This window comes from Nomascus leucogenys, chromosome 15 (assembly GCF_006542625.1).
Source record: "Nomascus leucogenys isolate Asia chromosome 15, Asia_NLE_v1, whole genome shotgun sequence".
Lineage (NCBI taxonomy): Eukaryota > Metazoa > Chordata > Mammalia > Primates > Hylobatidae > Nomascus > Nomascus leucogenys.
Genome location: NC_044395.1, coordinates 64,857,500 through 64,878,440, shown reverse-complemented (window position 1 = coordinate 64,878,440; position 20,941 = coordinate 64,857,500). Strand labels below are relative to the sequence as shown.

The 20,941-nt window shown below is 49.6% G+C and overlaps 1 protein-coding gene across 1 annotated transcript; it reads right to left on the bottom strand.

Moving 5' to 3' along the window:
• Positions 1 to 829: 829 nt before the first annotated feature.
• ART1 (ADP-ribosyltransferase 1) lies at positions 830 to 20,121 on the bottom strand. Its single transcript, XM_030829640.1, has 5 exons — positions 20,071 to 20,121; positions 6,305 to 6,419; positions 5,218 to 5,998; positions 4,169 to 4,210; positions 830 to 1,153 (listed from the first exon to the last, which is right to left on the bottom strand). Exons 2-5 carry the CDS (start codon positions 6,365 to 6,367, stop codon positions 1,056 to 1,058), a joined length of 984 nt encoding a protein of 327 aa, XP_030685500.1. The 5' UTR covers positions 6,368 to 6,419; positions 20,071 to 20,121; the 3' UTR covers positions 830 to 1,055.
• Between the last annotated feature and the right edge of the window lie 820 nt (positions 20,122 to 20,941).

Below are 20,941 nucleotides of genomic sequence, written 5' to 3'. Positions count from 1 at the left end.
TGGTGGTGGGTTATCAGAACTCATTAATGTCACTGTCACTAAAGTTGGTATATAACCCCCCACTGCTAAATTTGACTAGCTTAAAAAAAAAAGAACCTAGGCAACCTAGGGAGACCCTGTCTCTACAAAAAACACAAAAATTAGTCAGGTGTGGTGGCACATATCTGTAGTCCCAGCAACTTGGGAGGCTGAGGTAGGAGGATCTCTTGAACCCAGGAGTTTGAGGCTACAGTGAGCTATGATGAGAGGAGCCTCAGGACTCATGGATTAGAGCAGAAGTTACATCTGTGCTGACAAGAGAATGGGATTTGACTGAGGTGCCAATGGAGGACTGGGGCTCTCTCTTCCATCTCTCCTTCTCTCTGTGTGCTGGAGTTAGGCACCGTCCACCCCATTCCCACTCACGGACATTGAGAGCTTGACAGTGTCCAAGGCAGGGGCAGTGCAGGGACCAGCCATTCACAGGTATTTGTTCCTTTCTGAGTTTCACACATTTCCTGGCACCACCTCTGTGCCTCCAACCCAGTTCCTTCCCTCAGGAAGCTCACAGTCTGATGTGGCAGACAGACATGGACATGTGGTATAGGGAAGCATCCAGGGCTCTGTGGGAGCATAGAGGCAGGGTCACTACCCCAGCCAGGTGGGAGAGGTCACAGAAGGCTTCCTGGAGGAGTGAACAGAAGCTTTCCAGATGGACACGTGAGGCATCTGAGTAACACCAGCAGGTATCACGGCCAAGCGCTTTCCTCTCCAGTCACCCCCCAAATCAGCTGAACCCCTTCTATCTCCAAGTGAGTTGCTGCCTGTCTTGAAGTACCCCCCAACACCACCGGCCCAACTGTTTATTCAGAGTCTCATTCCTAGAGCCCTGGGTAAGGTTCAGTCCCCAAATTGTCTCCTGTTTCTCCACCAGCAGGTCTGGCAGCTACCAGAGAAGGTCCCAGAGTTCCCTGCAGATGGAGTTGCCAGGAATCTTGGTTACACTGAAAGCACACATGGCCAACATCCTCAGGATGGGCAGAGGCAGCAGGCGAGGCTGTCCCATGTCTCATGCATCAAAGGAGGCCTGGACTGTCTGGAAAGGCCCTCACCACAAGGAACCAGAGCAGCAGCAGCAAAGACCAGACTGCAGAGAGGGGGCCCTGACCCATGGCTGCAGGGAAAACAGGCAGAGAGGTTGGGGGAGAGAGAGAAAAAAAGAGAGGTATTTAGGAGCACAGGAGCAAAGTGGGGACACGCAGATACAAGGTGGAGAGATTGGCAGAGTGAGCTGGACAGACTGATACACAAAATTGCCACAGGCAACAGAGATGAAGATCAAGTTTAGGGAGGAGCTGGTCCAATGGTAATGGGTTATCAGAACTTATTAACACCAGTGTCACTAAAGTTGATGTACAATCCCCCCACTGCTAAATTTGACTGGCTTAAAAAAGTTTAGGCAACCTGGGCAACATAGGGAGGACCCTTCTCTACAAAAAATACAAAAAGTAGCCAGGCGTGGTGGCATATATCTGTAGTCCAAGCTACTTGGGAGGCTGAGGTGGGAGGATCACTTGAGCCCAAGAGTTTGAGGCCACAGTGAGCTGTGGTGGTGCCACTGCACTCCAACCAAGGTGACAGAGTGAGACCATGTCTCAAAAAAAATTTTTTTAATAAAGAATTTAGGAAGGTAGACAGAGATGAGACCAATTAGAGTCCCAATTTCTCTTCTAGAGGTCATTGGGTCTAACTTAACTGCCTTCTATTGCCACAAATAAGGTGCTGCAGAGTGGGTGAAACATGGATTTAAGATCAGAGTAGGATCTGCTGTGGTTGAACTTGGCTCCTCTACCCAAACCCTGGTAGGAGAGGTGCGGGGTGGACTAGAAGGAGAAATCCTAAACTTTTCCAGTGCCTAGAATTACATAATCAGACTCAAAGATGCCTGGGTTGGAGGCTGGGAACCTGGCTTCTTGTTCTGGCTCTGCCATAAACTCACTGTCACCTTGAGCAAATAATTTGTCTCTGGGTCTCACTTGACCATATAAGGGGGGTAATGCCTCCTGTTCTGCCTCCCTCCCATAGATTACTGTGCAGTAAAGATGAGATGAGATGATGAGATGATGAGATGATGAGATTGAGATGAGATGAGATGAGATGAGATGAGATGAGATGATGAGATGAGATGAGATGATTGAGATGAGATGAGATGAGATGATGAGATGAGATGAGATGAGATGATGATGAGATGAGATGATGTCTGGGGAGGGGTGGGAACTATCCTGGTGTGGTGGTTCAGAGTTTGGCTCTAGAGCCAGGCTCTCTGGACTCCACTTCTTAGTAGCTGGGTGGCACAGAGCCAGTTGCTTCTCCTCTTTACACCTTTGATTTTTTTTTGTTTTTGTTTTGTTTTGTTTTGAGACAGAGTTTCGCTCTTGTTGCCCAGGCTGGAGTGCAGTGGCACAATCATGGCTCACAGCAACCTCCGCCTCCCAGGTTCAAGAGATTCTCCTGCCTCAGCCTCCCGAGTAGCTGGGACTACAGGCATGCGCCACCACACCCGGCTAATTTTGTATTTTTAGTAGAGACGGGATTTCTCCATGTTAGGCTGGTCTCAAACTCCTGACCTCAGGTGATCCGCCCATCGTGGCCTCCCAAAGTGCTGGGATTACAGGCGTGAGCCACCACGCCCGACCTCTCTTTGCCCCTTTGTGCTTTGGTACTTTCTTTTTTTTTTTTTTTTTTTAGAGGGAGTCTCGCTCTGTCGCCCCCCAGGCTGGAGTGCAGTGGCGCGATCTCGGCTCACTGAAAGCTCCACCTCCCAGGTTCACGCCATTCTTCTGCCTCAGCCTCCTGAATAGCTGGGACTACAGGCGCCTGCCACTGCGCCCGGCTAATTTTTTTGTATTTTTAGTAGAGATGGGGTTTCACCGTGTTAGCCAGGATGGTCTCGATCTCCTGACCTTGTGATCCTCCCACCTTGGCTTCCCAAAGCGCTGGGATTACAGGCTTGAGCCACTGTGCCGGGCCTTGTGCTTTGGTACTTTCATCTGCAGAACAGAGGTGATGACAGTACCATTGGGGTGTGGTGAGGATGAATGGCATGATGTGCCTGGAGTGGATCAGAGGAAGCTGGGGGGTCCTTCCTGCCCCCTCACAGAGTTCTGAAGGACAAAGGAGTTCTGAAGGCTTGGGGAGGAGCTGCTGTTTCTTCCCTGGAAATGGCCCATTCCCACCTAGAAACATGGTGGCCTGGGTAGGCCTTGGCACACCAAGTGTCCGAGGGAAGAGAAGAGTCATAGCTGGGGATCATCTGGTCCAATTTGCTTATTATACACACAGAGAAACTGAGGCACAGAGAAAGAATGGGTTGGTCATAGAGAAAGTTAGAGCAGAGCCTGGACTAGAGCCCAGGCCTCCAGCACCCAAAGCTTGGCCTCATGGCCTTCAAAGGTGGGTTTGAGGGAGCCCTGAGGGCAGTAACAGAAATAGTGCGTTCTGCACTGGGAGGCAGAGAAGGACCAAAGGAGCATTTTGTGGGGAGCAGCCCTTCCATCCCTCACCTCAGTGCAGCCTGAATCTCTCAGGGGCCTGATCAGTGGCCTTTTCCTGCAAGGGACAGGCAGATCCAGGCTGGAGAGCAGGTGTCCCTGCTCCCCCAACCATCTGCTCTCTCACACACTCAACTGCTGGCTAAGGCTGGCAACCCCCAAGGTGCCACTTCAGAGAGTGCACTTTTTTTTTTTATTATTATTATTAATGAGGTTGTTTCCTTATAAAAGATTCAGATGGGCCGAGCACAGTGGCTGACGCCTGTAATCCCAGCACTTTGGGAGGCCGAGGTGGATGGATCACCTGAGGTCAGGAGTTCAAGACCAGCCTGGCCAACATGGTGAAACCCCATCTCTACTAAAAATACAAAAAAATTAGCCGGGCTTGGTGGCATGCGCCTGTAATCCCAGCTGTAATCAAGAGGATGAGGCAGGAGAATGGCTTGAACCTGGGAAGTGGAGGTTGCAGTGAGCCGAGATCGTGCCATTGCACTCCAGCCTGGGCAACAAGAGTGAAACTCCATCTCAAAAACAAAAAAAAAAAAAAAAAAAAAAAAAAAAGATTGAGGTGATGGGGCCAACTCCAGGGCAGCCTGCTTATTCCTGAACTGAGTCCCACAGGTGCCTGCAGCCCTTACCTGAATTATCCAGATGGCAAGGCCCAGACTTGCACTTCTTGTCTATAGAAAAGAAACAGTAAAGAATGAAAGGCTCAGGAGCTGTCAGGATGGAAAGGGACCTCAGAGCCCTGGTGGTCCATCCCTGACTTGTTCTAGGAGAAGTTGGTGCATTTCCCCCTAATTCTGCTCTTTCATGGTAGAACCTCCCTTGACTAGGTTTGCCTCAACCCATGAGCAGCAGGGCCAGAAGGGAGTGGGCCATCAAAGCCAGGGTCTACTCTGGGGCACTCCTGCTCCCTGGGCCTGTAACTTTGCCTCCCTGCCACACTCACCTCTCTTCCATGCCTCGCCCCAGCCTGGTTTGTGTTTTTTGCATGCCCTCTTCACCTTCTGTCAACTCATGCATGCTCCTAATGCTGTCCAAGATAGGAAGTGAAGCCCATAGCCCTTCAGAAATTAAGAACCTGGGCCCATCCTCAGGGTTCTTCTTCTGGCCTGTGCTGGGGACATGAACAGGAGGAGCATCCACCACTTCCTGACCACAGCCTGAGCTGGACCTTAGGGGCACAGTACCCAACTGCTGTCTCCTTGCCCCCACCACCCCACTCAGCACACCCTTCAGCACATAATTCCTCTTCCATCTCATAAACGCACTCTTCTCAGAAACTGAGGTTGGGACTCCTACTCATTTCTGGCAACAGCTATCTAGGTGTCAATAATCTGGCTGGAAAATAATTCCCTTTCAGCCTCTGACCAGGAGAAAAGCCCAACCAGGTCTGCTTGCCCACTCAAATGGCCAGAGACCCCTGCCTTGGCCAGGAAACCTCTTCAGCCTCCCAGCAGGCAAGTGGCCAACTATGGCTTAGATCCCTTCAGGGGCAGTAAGTGCACCCCTCAGAAGGTTATGTCTCCCCTTAGATGGAAGGGGTTGGGAGCTGGTGGATATGACTGGTTGTATTTATGAATCCCTGGGACACAGGAGATAGGGGCTTGGGTTTGCCAAAGTCCGTGGTGGATGTGGAAGGCCCACCTTCTGCACAGGTGCTGACCGGCGCTTGCCCTCCTACCTTTGATGTACTCGCAGTTGTAGGTGCTGCGCTTGCCCAGGGCCCGGAGGTAGATGCGGGCGGGGCCCTGGGCCGGTCTGCTGGCATTGATCACTTGGAAGGTCTCGAAGGGGGGAATTAGCACCTCTTCCTCTCCAGGGAAGAAGGAGTAGTCCTTGATAGGGGCCCCAAGGCAGGTCCAGATGCCAAAGAAGGTGTCCTCACCAAACTGCTGGGCTGCAACATTCTTCAGGGAGGCAGAAGCAAAGCCCCCCAGCCTCACGGTGGCCCCGGGCCCTGCTGGCCGGAAGCGCAGGCCGTTCACACCTCGGAACACCTGGTGGCACCGAGGTGGACGCTGGCCCCTGCCCAGGAGCTGCAGGGCCTCAGTCAGCAGGAAATGGAGTGTCTTGAAGGAGAAGTGGTGGAGGTAGTGGGCCCGGGAGCGGCCTGCCTCACGCACGGCTGTGTTGAACACCTTGTGCAGGGGGTTGTTGGCTGTGTAGGCCAGGAGGGCCACCCCATGCTCATCGCGGAAGCCCAGGGGTGGCGGGGATGGACGGGTGGGGCTGAGACTCCACTCCGGCCCCCTGGCCTGGCGCTCCTGCCATCGGCTGCTTGCCAGTGTCCAGCCGTCTGCATACACCTTGTTGGCCTGGAACTCCGTGTGGTTGAGATCCGGGAGAGCAGCTGTCATGGCAGCAGCACAGCCAGCGTACTGGTCATCAAAGGAGGCAAGGGCCATGTCCAGTGGCATCTCTTGAGAGAAGAGGTCTCGTCGTGTGATGGGGTGGCTCTGGGCCTGAGGGGGCAGGAGTAGCAGGGACTGAGAGGATAGGCCCCTGGGAGAATGAGTCCCCTGCCATCCAGCTCTCCCTTCCACTGAGAAAGGCAGGAAGGGCCCCAAACACACCTGGTGGGGAAGGGGATTGGGAACCTCTAGCTGTAATTTCCCCAAGATTAGCATCTGGGGCTGTGCCCTTGGGCTGAGTGATCCCCAGGGGAAGTGTCAGGCATTCTTTCCTCTCTCTCTTTCTCCCTCCAGGGTTCAGAAGAAGTCGATGGCTCAGTTCCCTGCTGGGGTGGGAACAGTGGGGGATGCCCATACCTGAAGTGCTTCCATGAGGCCCACAGACACAAGAAGCAGAGACATCATAGCAGGCATCTGCATGCTGGTGACCCTGGGCCAGTTGCTGTCTCTCTTTGGGTCTCAGTTTCCTCATCTGGAAAATTGCAGTGTTAACCTGTATAGTTTAATAAACATGAATCAACACTTAGTCTGTGCCATTCCTAGTGCTTGGCACTGAGAGTCATAAGACAGACATGGAGGCTCAGAAGAGAGAGGACCCTTCTTGCTGGAAGGAACATGAGTGACTTCCTGGAGGAGTGACGTGAACAGGGTCTTGCAGGATGAACAGGAGACTAAGATGTCAGCAAGTGGAGACTGGGAGAGAATGGCGTTTGGGGTGGGAAAGGACTTTTGTGCAGCAGGAATGGAAAAAGCAAAGGTATTGGAGGTGGGAAGTGAGGATGTACAGAGAGAAAGACATGTCATCTAGGCTGGCAGAGCTTGCAAGGTAGGAATGTTGGGAAGATGGGCCAGTCATGAAAAGACTTGACAGCCACAGTGAGAGACCTGGGATTCACCTCACAGGGGTTGTGGGTTTTGGGACAGGGGCAGATCCAGGAGTGTTCAGCTGGTGGGGCCTTAGCAGGGTCTCCAGGGACAGACTTAGAGCAGGGCTCTAAGTTGCCCCCACTCCCTGCAGTCCTCTTGTGGAATGAGCCTTCGGTGCTTCCAGGGAGGGACAGATATAAACCCCGGGTGCTGGGGGAAGAGGGGATCAGAAGAGCAGGAGAGGACAGAGGATACCAGTTTCCCTAAGAGAAGCAGCAGGAACCACAAGCCTTCCACACCCTCCCTGTTGTGGGACAGGCAGAGTGCCTGAAGTGGCTCCAAGAAGAGGGTGTCCAGGCATTGGGTCTGGATGGGAACAGGCAGTTTCCTTTTTTTTCTTTTTTTCTTTTTCCTTTTTTTGTTTTTCTGAGACCAAGTCTCACTATTTTGCCCAGGCTGGAGTGCAGTGGTGTGATCTCGGCGTACTGCATCCTCTACCTCCCGAGTTCAAGTGATTCTTTTGCCTCAGCCTCCAGAGTAGCTGGGACTAGAGGTGCCTGCCTCCACACCCAGCTAATTTTTGTATTTTTAGTAGAGACGGGGTTTCACCATGCTGGCCAGGATGGTCTCAAACTCCTGACCTCAGGTGATCCGCCGGCCTCGGCCTCCCAAAGTGTTGGGATTAAGGTGTGAGCCACCATGCCGGCCTTATTGTCATTTTTTTAAGAACTAAAAGGAAACATGCTTACACATACACATTTTTATTACCTTTTTTCCTCAGAAAAAAAATATGAACTTCCTTCCATGTCAGTACATAAATATCTCCCTGCCCACATAATGGCAGCTTGGTTTATCTCATGGTATAAACCATAATTAACCACTTCATACTTATGAACACTTAGGTTTCTTTCCTAATTTTAAAATATTATACATAATACTACAGTGAATATTTAGGTATATAAATCCTTGTTTATGTGTGTGCATGTTTTCAAAGGAAAGATTTTGAGAAGTAAAATGAGATTTAAAGAATATGAATATTTTTTATTTTGATAGAAACTGCCACCCCACCAACAATGGATGAGAGTGCCCTTTATTCCACATCTTTGCCAGTGTGGAATATGGTTGATCTCTTTTTAATTTCCATTTAACTGGTAGGCAAAATGGTATCTACTTTGTTTGTTTGTTTGAGGCAGGGTCTTGCTCTGTTGCCCAGGCTGGAGTGCAGTGACACAATCATAGCTCACTGCAGCCTTGACCTCCTGAGCTCAATCAATCCTCCTGCCTCAGCCTCCCGAGTAGCTGGGCCTACAGGCGCACATCACGATGCCTGGCTTATTTTTATATTTTTTGTAGGGGTGGGGTTTTGCCATGTTGCCTAGGCTGATCTCGAATTCCTGGGCTCAAGCAATCTACCCACCTTGGCCTCTCAAAGTGCTGGGATTACAGGCGTGAGCCACAGCTCCCAGCCTCTGTTTTCTTTCTCTACACAAATGGTAATGTAGTCAGTGGGTTTTTATCTTTTGGAATCTGATAAAAGCTGAAACCTCCCTTCAGAAAATGAATATATGCGCCTTCACACAAATGTTACATAAATATCAGGGTGGTTATGCCTCTGCCCCCAATCTCATTTAGGTTAAGTGTCGCTGCTTTATCATCTCCTCTGGCTCTGGGGAGACCTAAGTTTGGATAATTCAGTGACTCTAAGACACTGGGATTCTATGTGTCTATAATTTTTTTTTTTTTTTTTGAGACGGAGTCTCGCTCTGTCGCCCAGGCTAGAGTGCAGTGGCACAATCTCGGGTCACTGCAAGCTCCGCCTCCCGGGTTCACGCCATTCTCCTGCCTCAGCCTCTCCGAGTAGCTGGGACTACAGGCGCCCGCCACCAAGCCCGGCTAATTTTTTTGTACTTTTAGTAGAGACGGGGCTTCACGGTGGTCTCGATCTCCTGACCTCGTGATCCGCCCGCCTCGGCCTCCCAAAGTGCTGGGATTACAAGCGTGAGCCATCGCCCCCGGCCATGTCTATAATTTTATTAATCTTCAAATCTAAGATCCTGTAATTGCCAATACACAATTTAAATGTGAAGTATGAGCTTCTCTGGACAATGGGGTTAGCAGTAGTTTTTACCAAATTCCACGTGTTCAAAATGGAGCTCATTATGTTCTCCCCCTCAAAAGCTGCTTACTCATTTATTCAACAATTTTTTTGTTGTTGTTGTTTAGCATCTGTAGCATGTCAGGCACTAAGGATAAAATTATGAACAACAGCCAGTCATGGTGGCTCCAGCCTGTAATGCCAGCACTTTGGGAGACTGAGGCAGGAGGATTACTTGAGCCCAGGAGTTTGAAACCAGCCTGGGCAACATAGTGAGACACCATCGCTACTAAAAATAAAAAAATACGTCCAGACAACTCTGGGAGGCTGAGGTGGGCGGATCATCTGAAGTCAGGAGTTCAAGACCAGCCTGGCCAACGTGGTGAAACCCCATCTCCACAAAAATACAAAAATTAGCTGGGCATGACGGCAGGTGCCTGTAATCCCAGCTACTCGGGAGGCTGAGGCAGGAGAATAGCTTGAACCCAGGAGGCGGAGGTTGCAGTGAGCCAAGATTGTACCATTGCACTCGAGCCTAGGCGACAGAGCGACACTCCATCTCAAAAATTAAAAACAATAAAAATAAATAAATAAATAAGCCAGGCTACAGGTGTGGTGGTGCATATCTGTAGTCCCAACAACTCAGCAGGCTGAAGGTAGGAGGATTGCTTGAGACCAGGAGGTTGAGGCTGCAGTGAGCTATGAAAACTCACTTCCGTGGGCTGGGTGCGGTGGCTCACATTTGTAATCCCAGCACTCTGGGAGGCCAAGGCGGGTAGATCACCTGAGGTCAGGAGTTTGAAACCAGACTGGCCAACATGGTGAAACCCCATCTCTACTAAAAATACAAAAAATTAGCTGGGCGTGGTGTTGTGCACTTGTAATCCCAAATACTCGGGAAGCTGAGGCAGGAGAATCTCTTGAACCTGGGAGGCGGAGGTTGCAGTGACCCAAGATTGCACCATTGCTCTATAGCCTGGGCGACAAGAGTGAAACTCCGTCTCAAAAAAAAAAAAAAAAAAAAAGATTTGAGCTCTTGTCTGTGGTCTCTTGAAGTCCACCAAGGAGGCTAGAGCTGCTGTTACTAGTTCCTCACTTTCCTGTGTAGAATCCAGTCATGGGCTCAGGTGGGGCTTTTCTCATTCTATGCACCCCATGAGAGGAACACATACCCCAGGACCGGTGCCCTAAGGCCTTGACCATTGTGACTGGCTCATGGATGGGCACATGACCCAAGAAGGCCAATCAGAGGCCTTCCTGCGAGTTGATCTACGGATGCAGGGTAAAAGAGAGTATACCTGACACTGTGGATTCCTCAGCCCATATTCCCAGAGACCATCTTCGAGTCCACACGCAGGTGCAGTGGATAGTTCTCATGCAGGCTGTCAGCCTCCCACTTCTAGGGCTCACATTTTTCTGTGTCTGAAGCATTCTCCATCACCCTGGGAGCCTGTTTTTTGCGAGCACAGGGCAGGCCAAAAGTGTAGGGGATTTAATGTTCCCAAGGACAGTCTTCAACCAATGAGGGCTGGAAGTCAGACTTCCTGTCCCATAGAGGGTCCCCAGTGGGACTAGTCGAGTACAGTGGTAACAGGCTTTTAATTGGCTGCTTTTCTCTTCTCTGTCTGACTTTGCCACTCCCCGACTTGTATTTCTTGGGATCACTCTACAAAGAAGCTCACTGCGCTCATGTACTTGTCTGAGGGTCTGCTTTTGGGGGAAGGAAACTGAGAGTCTTTTCTTTGGAAGATTCTTCTTTAGTCTGGACCCCCAGAATGAACACGTGAGGAACAGACCTCAGCCCAGCCCAGAGTAAGGAAGACCCCAGCTGAGCCAGACCGGCGGCCGGAGCAGAGCTGCCCAACCAAGTCCAGTTTAGATAAGCCACTTGCCGTCAACCCAAAGGCCATGAGCCTGAGAGTAAATGTTTGTTTGCCACTGAGATTTTGTGGCACACCGCAAAATGGTTATGCAGCAAAAGCCCACTGGGCCAGCTGTATCTCTCATTGCGTCTCCACAGCTCTGTTTCTGTCTGCATCTGCTCTACAGTAAACAAGATAGATCAGAGGCTTAAGGGGAGAGAGGCTTGAAGGCAGACTGAGGACACGGAATTAGTGGACCTAAGAGAATGGCAGTGAGGATAGACAGAGTTAGGAGGTGGAATTTACAAGACTTGATGTCTAATGGGCTATAGGGGATGTGAGAGAGGGAAAAATCAAGGATGACACCCAGGTTTCCATTCTTTAAACTAGAAACACAGAGGAGAAGTGGAGTACACTTAAAAAAAAATGAAGCTCCTCTTTTCATGCATGTCCATGTGAAGAGACCACCAAACAGGCTTTGTGTGAGCAATAAAGCTTTTAATCACCTGGGTGCAGGCGGGCCGAGTCCGAAAAGACAGTCAGCAAAGGGAGATAAGTGTGGGGCCGTTTTATAGGATTTGGGTAGATAAAGGAAAATTACAGTCAAAGGGGGTTTGTTCTCTGGTGGGCAGGAGTGGGGGTCACAAGGTGCTCAGTAGGGGAGCTTTTGAGCCAGGATAAGCCAGGAGAAGGAATTTCACAAGACAATGTCATCAGTTAAGGCAGGAACAGACCATTTTCACTTCTTTTGTGGTGGAATGTCATCAGTTAAGGCAGGAACCGGCCATCCGGATGTGTTATGTGCAGGTCACAGGGGATATGATGGCTTAGCTTGGGGTCAGAGGCCTGACATTCCTGTCTTCTTATATTAATAAGAAAAATAAAATGAAATAGTGGTAAAGTGTTGGGATGGTGAAAATTTTTTGGGGGTGGTATGGAGAGATAATGGGCGATGGTTCTCAGGGCTGCTTCGAGCAGGATTAGGGGCGGCCTGGGAACCTAGAGTGGGAGAGATTAAGCTGAAGGAAGATTTAGTGGTAAGGGGTGATATTGTGGGGTTGTTAGAAGAAACATTTGTCTTGTAGAATTATTGGTGATGGCCTGGATACGGTTTTGTACGAATTGAAAAACTAAATGGAGTAAGAGAAGGAGAAAAACAGGTATAAAAGTTCTAAGAATTGGGAGGACCCAGGACATCTGATTAAAGAGTGCCTAAGGCGATTCAGCATAGTCCTGCCAGCAAAGATTATTTATTTACTTCAAGAGTTTAGAGAGGCAGTTTGGGGATGGCATCAGGAGATATCAGCTGTGATGGCTTGGAGAAACAGTGTAAACCGGCAGTGTAAACAAGAGCAGGGCATGTATGAGTAGTTGAGAATGGTGAATAGGAGTATGACTAGACAGAAGACAGTAGGGATGACAAGTTTTTTTGGGGCACAGTCTAAGTTGGTCTGGTGTCTGGAATGAGACTGGGGCCTAATAAAAAGAAGCATCTATACAGGAGCTCAAATGGGCTGTATCTTGTAGCATTCTGAGGACAGGTCTGACTTCTGAGAAGCGAAAGTGGTGAAAGTATTGTCCAGTCCTTTTTAAGTTGGTGGCTGAGCTTGGTGAGGTGTGTTTTTAAAAGACCTTTAGTCCGTTCTACTTTTCCTGAAGACGGAGGACTGTAAGGGATATAAAGGTTTCACTGAATACTAAGAGCCTGAAAAACTGCTTGGCTGATTTGACTAATAAAGGCTGGTCTGTTATCAGACTGTATAGAGGTGGGAAGGCTAAACTGAGGAGTTACATCTGACAGAAGGGAAGAAATGACTGCGGTGGCCTTCTCAGACCCTGTAGGAAAGGCCTGTACCTATCTAGTGAAAGTGTCTACCTAGACTAAGAGGTATTTTAATTATCTGACTCAGGGCATGTTGAGTAAAGCTAATTTGCCAGTCCTGGGTGGGGGCAAATCCTCGAGCTTGATGTGTAGGGAAGGGAGCGGACCTGAATAATCCCTGAGGAGTAGTAGAATAGCAGATGGAACACTGAAAAGTTATTTTCTTGAGGATAGATTTCCACGATGGAAAGGAAATGAGAGGTTCTAAGAGGCAGGCTAGTGGCTTGTACTATAGCATAGCCTGCCTTTGCTGGTGTGTGGCGATTAGGCCTGGTGGAACTGCCATCAATAAATCAAGCGTGGTCAGGGTGAGGAACAGGAAAGAAGGAAATGTGGGGAAATGGGGTGAATGTCAGGTGGATCAGAGAGATACAGTCATGGGGGGCAGGTGTGGTATCAGGAATAATGTGGGAGGCTGGACTGAAGTCCGGGCCAGGAACAATGGTAATTGTGGGACTTAACAAAGAGTGAGTACAGCTGAAGGAGCCGGGAAGCAGAAATTATATGCGTCAGGTATGAGGAAGAAAATAGATTTTGGAAGTTATGAGAAATGTAGAGAGTGAGCTGAGCATAGTTTTTTATTTTAGGGCCTCTAAAATTATTAAAGCAGCGGCAGCTGCTGCATGCAGACATGAGGGCTAGGCTAAAACAGTAAGGTCAAGTTGTTTGGACAGAAAGGCTACAGGGTGCGGTCCTGGCTCTCGTGTAAGAATTCTGACCGCACTAACCATGCCTAGGAAGGAAAGGAGTTGTTTTGTAAGGGATTGAGGTTTAGGAGATTAATCAGACATGATCAGCAGGGAGAGCACGTGTGTTTTTACGAGAATTATGCTGAGACAGGTAACAGATGAGGATGAAATTTGGGCTTGACTGAAGTAATGGGAGCTGTCTGTGAAGCCTTCTGGCAGTATAGCCCAGGTAATTTGCTGAGCCTAATGGGTGTCAGGGTCAGTCTAAGCGAAAGCGAAGAGAGGCTGGGAGGAAGGGTGCAAAGGAATAGTAAAGAAAGCATGTTTGAGATCCAGAACAGAATAATGGGTTGTAGAGGGAGGTATTGAAGATAGGAGAGTATATGGGTTTGGCACCACGGGGTGGACAGGCAAAACAATTTGGTTCATAAGGCGCAGATTCTGAACTAACCTGTAAGCCTTGTCTGGTTTTAGGACAGGTAAAATGGGGGAATGGTAAGGAGAGTTTATAGGCTTTAAAAGGCCATGCTGTAACAGGCAAGTGATAACAGGCTTTAATCCTTTCAAAGAGTGCTGTGGGATGGGATATTGGCATTGAGCGGGGTAAGAGTGGTTAGGTTTTAATGGGATGGTAAGGGGTGCATGATGGGTTGCTAAGGAGGGAGTAGAGGTGTCTTATACTTGTGGGTTAAGGTGGGGAGATACAAGGGGAGGACGTGAAGGAGGCTTTGAACTGGGGGAAAAGGTGGCAATGAGATGTGGCTGTAGCCCAGGAATAGTCAGGGATTTAAAGTGTCTCTGCCTAATAAGGGAACTGGGCAGGTGGGGATAACTAAAAAGGAGTGCTTAAAAGAGTATTGTCTAAGTTGCCACTAGAGTTGGGGAATTTTAGGAGGTTTAGAAGCCTGGCCATCAATACCCACAACAGTTATGGAAGCAAGGGAAACAGGCCTTTGAAAAGAAGGTAATGTGGGGTGGGTAGCCTCCATATTGATTAAGAAGGGGTCAGACTTACTTTCCACTGTGAGAGTTACTCAAAGCTCGGCATCCCTGATGGTCTAGGGGGCTTCCGAGGCAATCGGGCAGTGTCAGTCTTCAGCCGCTAGGCCGAGAAGATCTAGGAAGGAGTCAGTCAGAGAGCCTTCGGCCAGAGTTCCAGGGGCTCTGGGAGTGGCTGCCAGGTGAGCTGAACAGTCCGATTTTCAGTGGGGTCTCGCACTGATGGGATACGGCTTAGGAGGAATCCTGGGCTGTGGGCATTCCTTGGCCCAGTGGCCAGATTTCCGGCACTTGTAGCAAGCTCCTGGGGGAGGAGGTTCTGGAGGAACCCCTGGCAGCTGCGGTTCAGGCGTTTGGGAGTTCCTGTGTGCTGGAGATGTGGCTGGTGTTTGTCTCACAGTGGAGGCAAGTAATTGCAACTCAGAAATACATTGCTACTTGGCTGCCTGTATTATATTATTGTACACCTTGAAGGCGAGGTTAATTAAGTCCTGTTGTGGGGTTTAAGGGCCGGAATTTAATTTTTGGAGCTTTATTTAATGTCAGGAGCAGATTGGGTAATAAAATGTATATTGAGAATAAGACAGCCGGGCGCGGTGGCTCACGCTTGTAATCCCAGCACTTTGGGAGGCCGAGGCGGGCGGATCACAAGGTCAGGAGATCGAGACCACGGTGACACCCCGTCTCTACTAAAAAATACAAAAAATTAGCTGGGCGTGGTGGCGGGTGCCTGTAGTCCCAGCTACTCAGAGAGGCTGAGGCAGGAGAATGGCGTGAACCCGGGAGGCGGAGCTTGCAGTGAGCCGAGATTGCGCCACTGCACTCCAGCCTGGGCGACAGAGCGAGACTCCGTCTCAAAAAAAAAAAAAGAGAATAAGATGGCCTTTTGACCTTTTAGGGCCTAGGGCTGTAAAGCGTCTCAGGGTTGCTGCCGAACGAGCCATGAACTGGGCTGGGTTTTTCATATTTGATCAAAAAGCCTAAACGCTCACTGATTTGGGAGAGGTCAGATAAAGAAAAAGGAGCATTAACCTTGACTATGCCTTTAGCTTCAGCCACCTTTTTAAGAGGAAATTGCTGGGCAGGCGGGGGAGGGCTAGTCATGGAATGAAACCGTAAACCCGACCAGGTGTGAGGAGGGGAGGTGATAAAAGGATTATAGGGTGGAGGAGCAGAGGCTGAGGAAGAATTGGGACCTAGCTCGGCCTGGTGAGGAGCAGCCTGGGGATGAGGGGAGAAGTCAGATGGGTCTGTAGAAAAGGAAGATTAGAAAGACTCAGCGACGCTTGGGGTTGGGACTGAGGGGACAGGCAGGAGGGAAAGAAGGAAGATTTGGGACGAGTTGCATTGGGCACAGAGACTAGGAAGGGACTAACGTGTAAAAGAATCCCTGGATGTCAGGCATCTCAGACCGTTTGCCCATTTTATGACAAGAATTATTTAGATCTTGCAGGATGGAAAAATTGAAAGTGCCGTTTTCTGGCTATTTGGAACCACTGTCGAGTTTGTACTGGGGTCAAGCAGCATTGCAGAAGAAAATAAGGCATTTAGGTTTTTGGTCAGGTGTGAGTTGAAGAGGTTTTAAGTTCTTGAGAGCACAGGCTAAGGGAGATGGAGGAATGGAGGGTGGAAGGTTGCCCATAGTGAAGGAGGCAAGCCTAGAGAAAACAGAGAGTAGAGACACGGAGGGAAGGGGTTCGGGGGTTCTTACCCCCCAGAAAAGCGGGAAAGGAGTCGGAGTGTGGAAATAAGGGGTTGGGGCGCAGAGATAAGAGGTTGGGGCATGGAAATAAGGGATTCGGGTGCAGAGATAAGAGGTTGGGGCACGGAAATAAGGGATGGGGCACAGAGATAAGAGGTCAGGGCGTGGAAATAAGGGATTGGGGCACAGAGATAAGAGGTCAGCGCACGGAAATAAGGGATTGGGGTGCAGAGGTAAGAGGTCAGGGTGCGAAAATATGGGATTGGAGGTTCTTTCCTCCTAGAAAAGTGGGACTTGCCGCTAAGGGTGAAGGAGAAGGGGTTGAGGGGTTCTTGCCCCTCCACCAGAAAAGCAGAGAAGGGGTAGAGACAGGGAGAAAAGGGGTTGGGGTACTTGCCCCTCCTCCAGAAAACCAGGACTTGCCGCTAAGGGTGAAGGACCAAGGCAGGCATCCCTGTGTGATCTGACACCTCTGAAACGTGGGTGAACAATCAGAGAGGCGTCCCTGCAATGATTAAACACCAAGGGAAGGCTGCCTTCCCAGTCCGTGACGGGCGCCGGAGTTTTGGGTCCACGGATAAAACATGTCTCCTTTGTCTCTACCAGAAGATGAAAGGAATTAAAATTAAGAGAAGGGAGAGATTGAAGTGTGGCACCAAGATTGAAAGGGGAAAGAAGTTGAGGGATAGTGAGGGAGGTTAGAGAAGTGAGTAAAAATAGTCCGCTTACCGGATTTGAAATTGGTGAGATGTTTCTTGGGCTGGTGGATCTGAGGACCTGAGGTCATAGGTGGATCTTTCTCACAGAGCAAAGAGCAGGAGGACAGGGGATTGATCTCCTAAGGGAGGTTCCCTGATCCAAGTCAAGGCACCAAATTTCATGCACGTCCGTGTGAAGAGACCACCAAACAGGCTCTGTGTGAGCAATAAAGCTTTTAATCACCTGGGTGCAGGCGGGCTGAGTCCAAAAAGAGAGTCAGCAAAGGGAGATAAGGGTGGGGCCGTTTTATAGGATTTGGGTAGATAAGGGAAAATTACAGTCAAAGGGGAGTTGTTCTCTGGCGGGCAAAGTGGGGGTCATAAGGTACTCAGTAGGGGAGCTTCTGAGCCAGGAGAAGGAATTTCACAAGACAATGTCATCAGTTACGGCAGGAACAGGCCATTTTCACTTCTTTTGTGGTGGAATGTCATCAGTTAAGGCAGGAACTGGCCATCTGGATGTGTACGTGCAGGTCACAGGGGATATGATGGCTTAGATTGGGCTCAGAGGCCTGACACCTTTTATTGCCCATCTTCTTCCACCATTCTTACATGACTGCAGAGTGTTCTGCTCCAACACAGCCCTGTGCAACTTTACTTTTTTTTTTCAGCCTCATTGAACTATACTTGGTATACAAAAAACTGAACATAATTAATATATACAATTTGGTGAGTTTGGAAATAAATATACACTCATGTTACCATTCCCACAATCAAGGGAATAAACATGTTCATCACTTCCAAGTTTCTGTGTATCCCTTTGTTTTCATTTTATTTTTATTTATATATTATTTATTTATTTTGAGACAGGGTCTCACTCTGTCGCCCAGGCTGGAGTGCAGTGGTGCGATCTCGGCTCACTTCAACCTCTGCCTCCCGGGTTCAAGTGATTCTCCCACCTCAACTTCCCGAGTAGCTGGTACTACAGGTGCCCACAAGCACGCCCAGCTAATTTTTGTATTTAGTTGAGAAGGGGTTTTGCCATGTTGACCAGGCTGGTCTGGAACTCCTGACCTCAGGTGATCCACCTGCCCAGGCCTTTCAAAGTGCTGGGATTATAGGTGTGAGCCACCGCACCCAGCCTTGTTTTTTTGTTTTTTGTTTTGTTTTTTTTTTTTTTTTGAGACGGAGTTTTGCTCTTGTTGCCCAGGCTGGAGTGCAATGGCGCAATCTCGACTCACTGCAACCTCTGCCTCCCGGGTTCAAGCGATTCTCCTGCCTCAGCCTCCCCAGTAGTTGCGATTACAGGCATGTGCCATCATGCCTGGCTAATTTTATATTTTTTGTAGAAATGGGGTTTCTCCATGTTGGTCAGGCTGGTCTCGAATTCCTGACCTCAGGTGATCCGCCGCCCACCTCGGCCTCCTAAAGTGCTGGGATTACAGGCATGAGCCACTGTGCCTGGCCTGTTTTTATTTTTATTTCGTTTTGTTTTGGTTTTGGTTTTCATGTAGCAAGAACATTTAATGTGAGATATAACCTCTTACACGTTTAAGTGCACAAGGCCTTATTGTTACTATGGGCACAATGTTATACCAGAGTAGACTTGAAAAGTTCATCTTGCTCATTACTGTAGTCCCAGTACAAAGTAGGTGCTCAGTAAAAATGTATTGAATGAATGATCGGGTTTGGAGGGGAAATGGTGAGTTCACTTTGGGAAATGTGAACTCCCTGAAGCAGATGTCCAAGAGGTAGCAGAATGGACAATCGAGGAGACATCTGAGAGTCACAGGTGATTGAAATCAGGGAAGAGATGCGATCCCCAGAGCAAGGGAAAGAGAAGGCTGAAAGGCAGAGGGCGAGCTGCTTGATGGATGAAGCCAGAGGTCAGGTGGAGCCGCACTCCTCCTTGGCTTTCTAGAGGCTCTTTGCATCTGGCCCTTGGGTTCCATGAGATACGCTGGTATCCTTGTGATAAAATCCTCTTTAGGCTTAATCTAGCTCAGGGTGGCTCCTGTTAATTTGCCATGGCAAGTCTCACATGATAAACCATCCCCATTATTCACCCAGTCATCCATCATGGTCCCCTGGGTGTCCATTCAGTCCATCATTCGTCAAACATTCATATAGTTGCCAACTAACGCTGGGTGAGATAGCGGTCCATCCTAGATTCTCCTTCCCTTCAACATCCACACCCCCTGCCCTGGCTCAGTTTTGCCCCTTCCTCCTCGCTGATCTCCCCACCTCCACAGTCAGCCCCACTAACCCGCCTGCCCAGGGAGGGCGATGTTTCTAAAGCACAACTCTGGTCATGTTCCTTACATGCTTAAAAGCCCTCTGTGCCAAAACTGACTGGAAGAAATATCTCAAAATATAGAGTTAAAATGCAGAGATGAAAATCATGAGGGAAGAGATAAGAACACATCTAGAAAAAAAAAAAAAAGCAAAAAACAAACAAACAAAACATCCCTCCATACCCTAAGGACAGAGGCCAGCGTCCTTATCCTGGCCCTCTGCGACCTCTGCAGGCTCGCACCTGCCACTCCTGCTTGGCTTCTGTAGTGCAGAACAATGTCGCAGGTGCGGCTCCGTGGTTACCCTCCCTGTGGCTCTGCACACATCGCCCCTCTCCTTGGGACACCCTTCTCCTGGATACCTACTCTTCAAGGCTTAACCCGAGGGTCACCTCCTCCAGGAAGCCCTCTGACTCCTCTCGGCTCCTGTATCACCCTGTGCTGTCCTCTGTCACTGTCCTTATCACACTGTGCTGCCCTTATATGTGCCTGGCTCCTCTCCTGGCCAGTGAGTTCCTTGAGGGTGGGACCATGTATGCCAAGGCCAGGGACTGGGGAGGCCCCAGCATGTTTGCTGGGAGTTTGAGGAACTTTCTCAGCACAGCTAACAGTGTAGACCACTGCAGAGCAGGTGGGTGGCTGGCCTTGGTGACCAGTGTCAGGGGAGATGTGGTGGGAACCGGAGGGATGGGGTGGGCATGGGCCCAAGGAGCTGGGGATGCTGAGCAATTCCTTTTCTAGCCCAAGGGAGCTGCGCTTCTGTCCTCCCTCTCATCCCACTCGGGGCAATTCTGTCATCAGTTTCTCATCCAAGCCCTTGCTGAACATACCCTCCTGGGAATGTGACCCCAAATCTCCCCACAGGAATCCCAAACCTCCCATGGCCCCCAACCTTCCTAGGTATCCCAAACTTCATCAAAGTTTCCTGGAAACTTTTTCTCACGACTCCTAAAATTCCACCATTCAACTCCCAAACTTCACCTCAAAACCACTTTTCCTGCCCAGCACCCAGGAGGAGAGTGGTGTGCTCCTTACCTGGGCCTTGTCCTGGGTGGGGAAGCTGCTGCTGTCTCCACCATGGCCACCAGGAGAGGGGAGGACAAGTTTCTTTTTGATATTGTTAATCCCCACCCCTTGAACCTCCCCCACACAGCTGCTCAGAAACGCGACACTCCCCCATCTATTTCTGGATGTCTCCTCAGGGCTCAGGAACACCAGCCTTTGCCCAGTCTGACCTGCCCAGTGTTCTTCTAAGGGAGGAAACCACAATTCATATTGTCTTATGTCCGATTTCTGCCTCCGAAGAAAGAAGAAGTAGACACTAAAAGGCAGAAATGAAATCCACAAGCATACAGCCCAGCGCCACACCCTGGGCCTGGTAGTTAAAGATTGACCCCTGACCTAATTGGTTATTTGTACAAAAAAGCACTGTGAAGATCCCTGTCCTGTTCTGTTCCCTTCTAATTACCGGTGTATGCATCCCCCAGTCACGTACCCGCTGCTTGCTCAATCGATCACGACCCTCTCACGTGGACCCCCTTAGAGTTGTGAGCCCTTAAAAGGGACAGGAATTGCTCACTCAGGGAGCTCGGCTCTTGAGACAGGAGTCTTGCCGATGCTCCCAGCTGAATAAACCTCTTCCTTCTTTAACTCAGCGTCTGAGGGGTTTTGTCTGAGGCTCTTCCTGCTACATTTCCCGCAAAAAAAAGAATCCCTGAAGCCACAGAGGAGGTGGACTGAAGCACTGGGGATCCAGGCTGGGACAACTGCATCCTCACTGGCTGTGGTCCTGTACTTTGGTCAGCAAAGGAGGAGGAAGAGAGGAGGAAGCTTCAGTGCCCTGGCCTCAGAGAGCGTCTCCTTAGATTTTGTACCTTTCACACAAACCCTGAGACTTAGCTAAGGT